The sequence below is a fragment of the Cucumis sativus genome, chromosome 6 (assembly GCF_000004075.3).
Source record: "Cucumis sativus cultivar 9930 chromosome 6, Cucumber_9930_V3, whole genome shotgun sequence".
Lineage (NCBI taxonomy): Eukaryota > Viridiplantae > Streptophyta > Magnoliopsida > Cucurbitales > Cucurbitaceae > Cucumis > Cucumis sativus.
In genome coordinates, this window is record NC_026660.2 from 12,427,303 (window position 1) to 12,439,568 (window position 12,266).

General features: G+C 33.6%; 2 protein-coding genes across 2 annotated transcripts; one reads left to right on the top strand and one right to left on the bottom strand.

Annotated features, from left to right (window-relative positions):
- Window positions 1-2,873: 2,873 nt before the first annotated feature.
- On the top strand, window positions 2,874-10,236 carry LOC101206619 (transcription initiation factor IIA large subunit). The gene is given in 12 exon segments (XM_004143084.3): window positions 2,874-3,272; window positions 3,507-3,677; window positions 3,758-3,776; window positions 3,779-3,942; window positions 4,211-4,259; window positions 4,336-4,403; window positions 4,599-4,724; window positions 7,535-7,687; window positions 8,978-9,041; window positions 9,476-9,642; window positions 9,751-9,834; window positions 9,921-10,236. Coding segments are annotated over 12 exon segments (1,206 nt in total). The 5' UTR covers window positions 2,874-3,155; the 3' UTR covers window positions 9,945-10,236.
- Window positions 10,237-11,598: 1,362 nt separating this feature from the next.
- On the bottom strand, window positions 11,599-12,021 carry LOC116404357. Its single transcript, XM_031886578.1, has one exon. It carries the CDS (start codon window positions 12,019-12,021, stop codon window positions 11,599-11,601), a length of 423 nt encoding a protein of 140 aa, XP_031742438.1.
- Window positions 12,022-12,266: the final 245 nt, after the last annotated feature.

Consider the following 12,266-nt stretch of genomic DNA (forward strand, 5'->3'; position numbering starts at 1 on the left):
TTGATTTTTGTAAAAGATAAAAAAAGTATAGAATTAAGCTTATACTGTATCTGTTCGTACAAGATTTCCAGAGAAATTTGATTCGTAGTGTTGAACTTGAGTTGATGTTGTATTTTTGTGATTTGATGCGATGTGATTCAATTACTATAATTTGATCATCTTATTCTCTCTCGATTGGATGCTTACATTTGATTTGGAGAAAGTGAAACATGTCTTGAAGTTGGAGTCTTGGAATAAGGTTTCTATATTCAAAGGAGTTTGATTTGGAGGAAGCTGAACACAAGTTTGAGTTTTGGAAGAAAACTTATATCTTCAAATAAGCTTCAATCTTCGAGGATGGTCGATTTCAATAATTAGAGGGTTTTTTAGTTCTTGGAAGGATTCTCTAGACCTTCTGAAGTAAAAAATCTCCAACCTTTACCAAAGAGGAGAACTCTTATATTTATAGAGTTATATAGTGGGCTTTATGAGCTTAAACCTGTTTGGTCCATGAACCAGACCCATAGTTCAATCACATGGATTTGAGTCATATTTACCTTTTGCGCTCAATTAGGTTTATTTTTGGACTCAGTTGAACTTAGTCCAAGTAACCAAGATAATTAGTTTGATCCAATGGTTATGATGAAAACATGTTGGATCAGACCAATTTATGTTTTTTAATTTTTAGTTTGGGACACATGTCAATTTTAATTAGTTCTAAATTCAATTATTTGCATTTTTCATGGTTAATTTAATAAATGATGTGGCAATTTGTGATTGGTCTCAAAATTTTATTAGCCGTATTTAATAATTGTTAGATTAAATATGTATAATTGAACAATTTCTTACAATGTCAATGTGTTTCAAAATACCAAAGATTTTAATTGAAGAGAAACTCCTAAAATTTCAAATTCCATCAATAATAAACATCAGTACACTTTTATAATTGTTCAGGTTCATCGACACATTTTGTAAATACTAGTTTGTTGCTATGTGCTTTGCACGTGTTATAAGAAGTTTTAAAAGATAACTAAATTATAAAGTTTAAAAATACACCTTCCATGTGAGAGTTTGAAAAAAAAATCTAAAACTAATTATAAAAAGTCATAAAAACAATAACTTAAATCAAATATAATAATTCATTTAAGGATTTAAATGGAACTATTATTGATAGAAAAATATTGAAAGTATTTATAAAATAAAACAAAACAACTTAAATAAATTCTATAAAATGATTATTATGGATAGGAAAATATTGAAAGTATTTATAAAATAAAATAAAAGAACTTAAATAAATTCTATAAATTTTATAAATAGTTTTATTATTTTGTTATGTTTGAGAATACTCAGCCATTTAATCCTCCTTCTTAAAATAATTATTTATTCTTAAAGAATACAAATGTCATTTAAACTAAAGTTTTTATCGTAAAATAGGTAATTATCGAATAAAAAAATAAACAAAAAATCAAAATTACATTAAATAAAAGATGAACACGTGCACCTTTTAGTCAGCATCCAAAAAATATCTATCAAATTTTGGAAAATGTGTTTGTCTCACCACAGAAAATGAGAAAATAATCATGTTTCGAACTAAATTAAAAAATATTCTTTTACCTTATATTTCAAACTACAATATTTTTTATAAATGAAACATTTAAAGAAAAAACTATTTAAATTTCATACAAAAAAAACTAATTTATTAAGCTGATAGTTGGTTGTTTTTTCTATCTATTTTCTTTTAACAAATTCTCAATAAATAATTTTAAAACCACGATATTTGTATAAATAATTTAAACCTTAATCGGTTTTTTTAAAACCAAAGTGTTCATCTTAACAACATTAAAGAAAGAAAGAGAAAACAAAAGAATAAAAGCATATTTTATCATTTTTTTAAAACCACAGTATTTGTATAAATATTTTTAAAATAAAATATATCTATCTAATTTTGCACTTTATAAAAATAATATTTTTAGGCTATAATTATTATTTTTAAACTGTAAAGAAAGAGGAAAAAGACATAAAACAAATCGACTAAATTAAAATATGTTCTTACTCTTAGCATTTTTAAACTACAATGTTTTTATAAATAATTTTAAAACTATATAAATAGTTTTAAATAAAATTATCTATTTAATTTTGCAATTTTATAAACAATATTTTTAAAATTCTTAATCAATTTTTTTTAATAAAAAAACATGCTTGTCTAAGAAAGAGGATTGTCTATAAATCGACTAAATAAAAGAAATATATACTACTATAGCGTCTTTTGAACTGCAGTATTTTTATAAATAATTTTAAGACCACAATATTGTTGTAAATATTTTTAAAACCACAGTATTTTTATAAACACAATTTTTTATAAAAAAATATCTATCCAATTTTACACTTTATAATGAATATCTTTTTTTTTTTTTTTTTAAGTTAATCAATTGAGAAATTTTCCTTTAAAACTGTATTTGTAAAGAAAAGAAAACATATTTGATCGTGCTCCAAATCAATGAAATTAAAAATATTTTTTTTACCCATCACAACTTTTAAACTACAATTTAAAATTAATTTTAAAACAAAAAATATCTAAAAACCAAAAGAAGAACTGAACACAAAAATTTAAAATTGAAAGACGAATACAAACATTAAGAAAAAATGAAAATAAAGATGGTAAGAATAAAGAAGTTTAATTTATGTATTTCAGATTTAAATTTACATTTTAGTTCAATTTTATAATATTTACAAATGATCTCTAATATAATCAATTTCGTTGCACAAAACGGAGACATGATTGAGCCAGACCAGACCGGAAATGAAAAAACCGGGAAAAATCAGGCTTCAAGCAGATTTCGCCATGTGGATCTATGCATTATAATCGGATGCAAACCTATTTATATTCCACTCTTTATTCTCCCTTTCTTGTCCGCCTCTCTCCTCTTTCCCCATTCTCTCTCTCTCCCCCTTCTTTCCCTCTCTTCTCTCTCTCTTCCTCTTCTCCCTTCTCCCTTCTCCATCGCCCTCCTCTTTCCTTTTACTTCACACAACTCTACCAATCCAAGAACCTTATACGGATTCCATGGATCTTCTCCCTTGAATTTTCTCTCCAGTTTTCTCCCAACACTAAATTCTTTCTGGGTTTAGGCTTGTGGAAGGAATCCGAGGTAGACAGAGCGCGAGGCGGATCCGTTATGGCGACTTCCACAAGCTCTATCTACATCAATGTCATCGAAGATGTTATCAACAAGCTTCGTGACGAGTTTGTTGATAATGGTCCTGGAGAAGATGTTCTCAAGGAGCTTCAAGGAGTAATTCTTGATCCCCAATCTTGAAATTTTTTTGTTTCTTTTGTTTCGTTTATACTATTATCTTCTCTAGTGAATTCAAATGTTTTCTTTTTTTAATCTGTTTGAAGGATTCGATTGAATTTTTTCGGTGATTACTTTCTGGGTTTGATCCGATTCTTTCTAGGGTTTTGAGGCTTTGAAGCTAATTTAAGCTGTGTGGTTGGGCTGATTGTCTTCTTTGTCGGAACTTTTTAGATGTGGGAGGCGAAGATGATGCAAGCGGGTGCTGTGACTGGTCCTATAGAGAGGTCTGCACCATCTAAGCCTACACCCGGAGGTCCGATAACTCCGGTTCACGATCTTAATGTTCCGTATGAGGGTACTGAAGAGTACGAAACTCCCACGGCTGATTTACTCTTTCCACCGGTGATTACTTCTCTGTCCCATCTACTAATTGTTTTCCGAAGTTCGTAATTAATAATTGAAGGGATTTTGGTAAATTGTAGACGCCACTACAGACTCCAATTCAAACCCTTTACCGGGAACTGCTGACAACGCGATGTATAATGTTCCTACTGGACCCAGCGACCACTCTGCATCTGGAACTGATGCTTCTCCAGCTGCCACCACTCCTGGGGGTAGCGGTAATAATAATGTTGAGGTCAGATCTGGAAGGCCAACCCCATATATGGTAATTGTTGTTTGACTTTGACGTCACTTCTAATCTTTTACATTTGTCTTATTCCCTGCCGTTTACCCACTTCATACTGTCGTGATTGCATCATTTTTTTTTTCACATTTTGTTCCTTTGATAAAGAGGGAGTGTTGGTTTTTAATTTGATTTAAAGTGGATTAGTGGCATTGATATGGTTTTTACCATAAAAATTCTGAAGTATGTTGTAGATAGTTGAACATTCCATTATCTGGGGTTTTGATAGACGTCTACATTCTTCTTTCAGCAACCACCCTCTTGGATGGGTCAAAGAACTCCTGTAGACGTTAATATTGGTGAGTCTAGTGTTGAAGTAGTGGAAAGCTTCACAACAATAATTCTGTAGTAATTTATATTGATTGTATTTTGTAGCCTACGTGGAGGGGCGTGAGGAAGCAGCAGACAGGGGAGCTGCTGGCGCTCATCCATCCCTTACACAGGTAATCTCTTTCTTAATTCATGCTTTCATCATGAAAAAATTTGTTCTTGGAGGCTTGATGCAACACCAAAACTGCAACATGAATTTCATCTGCTTCTGATTTTGAATTACTCTACTCCTCTCTGCTATGTATCTATTTGCGCAAAAACTTTGGTAACTTCATTATGATGTTTTAAATTTTGGAAACAATTCTCAGGACTTTTTCATGATGAACTCGGGGAAGCGTAAGCGTGATGATTTTGCTTCCCAGTACCAAGCTAATGGGTTTATACCACAGCAAGATGGAGCTGGAGATGCTGCCAACAGTGTTTTTGAGATTGAGGTTTGGTTTTCTTACCTGTCCTTTGAGCCTTGGACTCTCTTGTCAATTTTCTTGCACATAATTTCACGTCATAGCATATAATTTTTATTATTTTGTCTCTCATTCCAAGTAAAGCAAGGGTTAAAGAGTAATTACAAAAAAGGCTTCTCCGCTGAAGCCAACTGAGAGATATTGTACCTAACAAGGGCCCAAATGTCACTATGAGACCTCTCAAGGCCTTAAAATTTTTTGTTGTTTCTCTCTCCTTGAAGGACCTACACAATAATGCACACCCTGGTTTGTTACAAAACCTTATATTCTCATGAAAGATGAGAGGGAACTCCTTGATCATCTCTCTGCAACCCTATGTCTAACCAAGCATAATCTGGAACTCTTCAAAGAAACAACTCCAAATTACATGACCTAGATCACAATTTTGATATGATCAAAATTCTCTGCCACAAGACAATGACTTTATTCGGTATTTTCATCTTCTACTACAAGACAATGACTTAATTCATGGCCACTTGAGGGTGAGGATTGACCAAACAAAGGAAATTTTTTTGTAAGACATACCTTTGGATGGAGTAGAGGACTCCAAATATGAACATCCCTTCTCCCCAAGATTCAACTGAACTTCACAATCAGAGAAAGAAAGGCAATGATTCCGTTGTTGTCCTCTAGTTTTCTTCTCAGATAGAGGACGGTGGAACCCCTTGAGAGGTCAAATTTCAGTTCCATAGTCTTGTTTGACTGCAAGTTGTGGAATTAGTTATAGAATCAATAGTAAAAGTGTCATGTACACAATTGTTTTTCCTGGATGGTAGTAAAAGCGTCATGTTCCCAAGGGGTGGATGCTCATAATTGTTTTACCTGGATGATTCTCATGTACATGATATAGAAAGATGTAACAACACACGACCTTACACATGGAGCCATGCTACCTCATAACAAGCTAAGGAGTGTTCTAGTTTCCCTCAATTTAAACACATAATATTTTATGGGTTAAGTGTACATAATATGAAATTAATATTTGACATGGAAACTTCAGATATTCTTTTATTGCTATAAGAAACCGGACGATATCTCAAAATGAATCCCACAATGGAGGGGAAATTGGAGAGCGGCATTTCACATTCAAGCTCAATTATACATGCATCTCTCACTTTGTAGATTGAAAAATACCAGACTGTTTGAGAAGCTTAGTCTTTAGTTTACAGCTCATTTTGTCCAGTGCCCTCAACAATTGCCAATAAATGTGTTTATACTCATTCTCAGTGTGGGGTTCCTCTGCACAAACTTCATGCCATCGACTCATTTTCACATATCTAGCCAACAGATTGACTACCCCTTTGATTACCAGCTTGCTTCTGATGCCTCACGTGTGTAATGGGAATTGGAAAGATTGGTATATGTCTATAAGAGAGAGAGATAGAAATTTTAGATCTGTAATATTCTTGACCGTAAATTCAGGTGGCTAGACTTGGCTCTGTGAGGCTACAAGATAATCTGGAATGGTAAGTTCAAAGGATGTGCATTATGGGTTGAGCTAGAAATGGTTATATGATTGATAGTAATTTACTAGTAGAACAATTAGTGTTGCCATTTGATTGGCTAGAGGTCAAGCAACTCCTCCTAGGTGTTTGTTTTAGAGAAACCTTTTTTTAAAGGCTACACTGTTGATAGTTGGTGGTATTTGGATCTTCAGTCATATTCACAATGAGGTTGTCTGGGCATTTGGATCTTCAGTCATATTCAAAACGAGGTTGTCTATCTTTCTTGCATGAGACCTCCATTCCCTACCCCTTCAACCAGAAGTTATGAGTAGCATGGACACAGATTAGTTTCTAAAAATCTAGGATGGGACGGCAAGGAACAGGTTTATATATATATATATATATATTTATTTATTTATTTGTGAACTCATACTAAAAATTTGTTTTAATTTATTATGGTTATGCTTAATACATCAACCAACTAATCGATCTTTCTAGAAACCAACTTTTAATAAGATGATGTCCTGAGGAGGAGATTTGGAATACCATTAGGCTCAATAGCCCTTTATAGGTTTGTCTCTAAGGAGTTTGTTTGTTTTGTCGTTACCATTTTATTGTTGTTCTTTTGGATTCATGATAGTTAGTGGAACTTTTTTTTAAAATAAATAAATAAATTATTAATTATCGTTATTATTTTTAAGAGCATTTCATATGATTTAATGAAATTAAAGTTTGGCTTCTTTTTAAAAAACTTCCATTAAGAAGATGAAAAATCAAAATACAATGGGTTCAATTGAAGCAAGGGGAAACTGGCAACACAAGGTGCTCCAAAATTCATGTAACCAAAAAGTCACGTCCTAAATACCCTCTCAAGAACTCTCTCTTTTGAGGAACACTTTCTTTTCCTTTCCAGCTTGGTGAAGCACAAAATAACCAAAATTCGCTGCCAAGGAATCCCTCACCTGGAATGGGGATACACAACAGCCTGTTCTAATGCCTCACAAATGTTTGAATTCTGTGCAAAGACCGAACTTTTATCAAAATTTTAAATGATTGATCATCTTAAAAGAAAAAGTAAATTTGAAGTCAAATAATGCTTAGGCCTTGATTAATACTTTTCTTATTTGTCACGATGCATTTATTTTTCTGTTTTCATTCATGCTAATTGTATTTATTTCCTATATTTGCTGCTGACACTTCTTAGGTTGCAAATATTCGCTTGAGCTTTCTATTGGTGGTTTATGACTAAATAGAATTCATGGGATTACATTTTACCGAATGCTTTCAGTTTATTGTGATCAGTCTTTGACACTCCTTAGTGGTGTGCTTTTGCAGATTAGTGGATGCAATTCTTCTGATGGAAGGCCAGGCGCTATCACTTCTGCAAAGAGTGCAACGTCATCACATATTGAAAGATCATTATTGAAGATTCCACAACTTGATGGACCAATGCCTGATCCTTATGATGATGTGCTTTCTACACCTAACGTTAGCTCTCTCTCTTTTCTTCCCTTAAAGTTATAGAATCTGCTATTGTTAATACAAGGAATATTTATGTAATAGTAATAGAAATTTTATACTTTTCACCCATCTTTTTACTTGTTTTGGTTTTGCAAGGTGGGTGCCTATTCTTCAGAAGGTTACTTGTCTGCCACTGTTTTTTGATTATCCTTTCATCTTTTTGTAGAAGTCAGGCATCCGTTCCATGTCTTCTTATAAGGATGTCCGTAGTCATAGAATGTTGTTTGATAGACAAAGCCTCGTGGAGCTAGGTACAAGGCACAAACTTATCATGGACGTCATGAAAGCAGGGATTGTTTGCTCGGAAAAATTAGAACCTTCCTCAATGAAAAAAATTATCACTATCGAGTTACACAGTATCGTAGAAACAATTAGGCACACACAAAATAATGTTTAAAATGTCAGCTGTACGATACAAATGTGTTTAACCAAGAATTTTTGTATGTGATTTCCTGGCTTCCTTCTAATGGTTAATACTAGAGCTCATGAGGTGTTTGGCTTTTGTTTTTGATGGAAGACAGAAGATCATTTGAATAAGTCGCAAGATTCTGTGTTGGCTAAAATAACAAGCATATGTCAGTGTCCTCCCTCTTTGTAATATCTCAATTTCTTTCAGGACTCACAATCCCTCAACCAAGCAACCCATGAATATCATGCTCCAATCCGATACGAACACCACATGCTCACTAACACAACAGTCCTCTCTGTAATATAAAAAATGATACCGACACCATCATAGCTACATGAAAGATGCTTATTTAAGTATTTGCCAATAGACAGCAACAAATCACTATGTTGCTTTTTCTTAAAGGTGCTAACAAATGTCCTCTCTAGTTGGTTATCAAGTAAAGGATGCAAAATTTTAGCACCTGTAGATTAAACCGTAATCAGTCTGTACTTTTTGGTATTTTGGAACTGCCTACTGCCTACTCTCTTCCATGATTGATGACGGGTTTTCCTGGATCTGCACATTTTATATGGTTTTTTCAACTCTTTGCTCCTGTCTGTGGTCAAATAACTTATTTTCTAGTCACAACTAATTAATATTGGACTGAACATGTTAGGCATTAAAATAATTGCTTGATTCTTCTGGTTTTTATTGTGTCCATCCTATGCGTTATCTGGGTTGCATTTTTGTTCATCCTACTTCTTGATGATTAGAATTCTTCGTATCATAATTAATGGAAATGGTTTTCTCATTGCTCTCTGTTCACTGAGTTGTGTTTCTGTTATTCACATTTCTGACATCCCCTGCAGATATACAATTACCAGGGTGTCTTCAATGAAGATTACAACATAGCAAATACACCAGCACCTAATGGTAAATGTTATGAAGTGTCTTCATGATTGTGACTATTCTATGACAAGTATTGAAATTTGGTTTTCTGTTAGAGAACGATCCGGAAAGAAGGTTTTAAATTAAAAATTGGTTTTTAACTTTCATATCGAAGTTTGTTTGTCTTCCACGTTAAATATTTTACATTGCATTTAATAGGAATTTTAAGTGGCCCTTTTAAACATAAAACACAAACAATTATTACATAAATGCTGTGTGCGGTTTAAAGCACAAACTTGCTGCTGGGTATAATGTAAAATCTTACCAACAAAAGCAATTGTTTTTATGTAATTCAATAATCAGAATAGAACGTTTGGGAGGACAAAAAACAGCAAGGAACAAGGGTGAAAACTAAGGTTCCCAAGAGAATTTAAAGCAGTAACAAAATTTGTCTCTAATTGTTTATCTTTTCTTTACAGATCCACCAGCTGGAACTCCTGCGGTTGTCACCCAGGATGATGTTAATGAAGAGGAGGAGGATAGCGAGCCTTCATTGAACGAAGACGACGACGATGACGATTTGGATGATGTGGATCAAGGAGAAGAATTGAGCACACAACATCTAGTTTTAGCTCAGTTTGACAAGGTACTTTGCCTCCTGTTTTTTTAGGTCCAGTTGTGCAGCATATCCTAGAGCATTTTTAGAATCTACCATGCCATTAAATATATATCATCATTACTTTTCATGTAATAGGTTACTCGTACCAAGAGTAGGTGGAAATGTACACTAAAAGATGGAATTATGCATATTAACAACAAGGACATTCTCTTCAACAAGGTGAATTTTTCCCTCCAAAACTAACAGGTTAGAAATATTAAACCGAGTCCGGTTTTCATGGAAGCTTGGTTTATTTGGTTTGTCAGGCAACTGGGGAATTCGACTTCTGATTTTTAATGGAGGCATCTTCATTGGGAGGTTGGTTATATTGGTAGCAGCAGCAGTGATGGGAAAGTTCATTGGGTGTTTAAGTTGTCTTCAGTTAATATTTGTTTTGTGAACGCACGAGAGGAAAAGGACATGTTGATGATTCTTCCTTATGTTCATTTTGATGAATGTTATTAGCGTTTTGTATATAACGAATGAGAGCTCTTTCCGCCTTCAATGAATGGCAACTTGAGGATTTTCGAGTAAAAATTTATTATTGCTCTAATGGAATATATTTGTAACTTCAATTTCTTATGCTCTTTGATTCTTCCCCTCTAATCAATCATTGTTTTGTTAATTCAAATTTTCTTTGCTTTAATTCTTCACACTAATCCCCAATTAGGGCTCCTTGTAATGTGTAATGAAACTGAACAAATATCTTAGTGGTTCAAATCTCGATGCATGGGCTCTTCTATCCCAAAGTGATTACGTCTTGACAATCCATTCTCTTTATAATGACTTTTTAAGTGATAAAAAACGAACATTTGTCAAGCACTTAAAAGTGTTCATTCTAAATGTATCTTTCATCTTTTGCTTTTCTGTAGTCAAATCTACTACATACTTGGAACGACATTTTTATGGCTTTCTATTGGTTATCAACTCTATCTCTTATAAGTGGTAAAATAGAAATAAAAATATAGTGTTATTGCAATTGTTGTAAATTCCTTCAGAAGAGTCTAATTTGATTTGATTAGAGTATTATTTGAGCATAATTTTACTTTCTTCGTGGCTAAAGCTTCACACTGCATTCATTTGAACTAATTATAGGTGCAATTAGAAGTGTTATTATTGGATTAATTACAATACAATTAAATGAGCTATTATAGGTGGGATGAACATAATAGATTGAAAATTTGAGTTGAACTAAAGATAGTTAAGAGATTTGAACGGTGTTGGTTTGAAAAAAATCTTAATAACATGTTTAAAAAATTTAGAAGGACTTATAAACCACTGATCGAAAAATGAGCTTGAGAAGAAGGGATTTGTTTGGTGTTGTTTTGCAATTATCTAATCCTAATTATGGTTATTTTATGATTAAGTAAAATAGCCTCACGAGAGGTTCATGGTTTCTGCTGTAATTCTAAAAACATAATTGACATCTAGTGATCTAAGAAGGAAGAGATGTATTGTTCAAATTTCCTAAACCCATATGTACTAAATGAATAATGAAACTGTAAGTCGTGCTACCACTCTCTCCTTTCTCCAAGCGTTAAAAACGGCATTGCTTGCTATCGCACATATAACGTTAAAGAAAATTCAACTTGTTCTTGTCATCTCATTATCAGATCTGATTTGCGTATGTTGAGCATGATTAATGGCGAAATAAGATTCGTGATTCAGACTTGAACATGGATAACAAATTACAACAAATGAATTGAATTGATTGAATGAATGAATAGAGAAGAAATTGAAAACGAAGAAGAAGAAGCAGGGTGTTAAATTATGAGTAAGATGAAGTGTGTGAAATCTTAAAACCAGAGGAAGTATTCATGGAGATCTTAACGGAATTGATGAACAAACACACACGCGCACACACGCACATACATCATAATGTACATTGGTGGATTTACGTAGATAATCAGACGCGAGAATCGATCCACAATCTCCATCTTCTTCTTACGGTGTGTTACTGCTTACCATGCATTGCGATTGAAAGAAAGTAAACAGCGTAGAAGGATCAGGAAATGTCGCTGCCACTGCCGGATGTTGCCAACCACCAGGAGCTACAAAACCTATTCCTCTTTGATCCCCATTACCACCGCCGCCGTCTACGGCATTTCCGTTTGCAGATATTCTATTTCCGTCGATTTCAGGCAAGGGCTGTGGCGATAGAGGAAGTGGCGATAGGAGAGGAAGAATCGCCTTGGAACAAATGTCGTTACTAGCAGAAGACATTGAGACGCTTGAAAGTTGATCGAGATGAAGACTGGCCGGCGCCTGCTTCTGCAACCTGGTTGGAGGTTTAGGCAATCTGGGTTTGTATTCGTTCTCCATTGATCCTCTGAGAAAATCAACGACGACAGTTTGATTTGCACTCATTGGAGGAGAAATATAAGGCAAACAAATGAAAGAAGAGGGTGAATTGTTCTTTAACGTCTTCTGCCATAACCTTCTACCGTCTTTATTTAGCAAATCTTCTTAAACATTTTTAGGTTTTTCAACTAATTTGTTTTTCCATTCCTGAAGAAGAGGATTGGTAAGTTTAAGGCCTTCAATGCTGGCCTTGGAACTCAAACATCTTTCTTACTTTCTTTTTAATTTTTAGATAATAAATCACAAACTGT

Coding starts and splice junctions, on each gene's coding strand:
- LOC116404357 (XM_031886578.1), bottom strand. CDS start 12,021: ATGAGTGCAAATCAAACTGTCGTCGTTGATTTTCTCAGAGGATCAATG.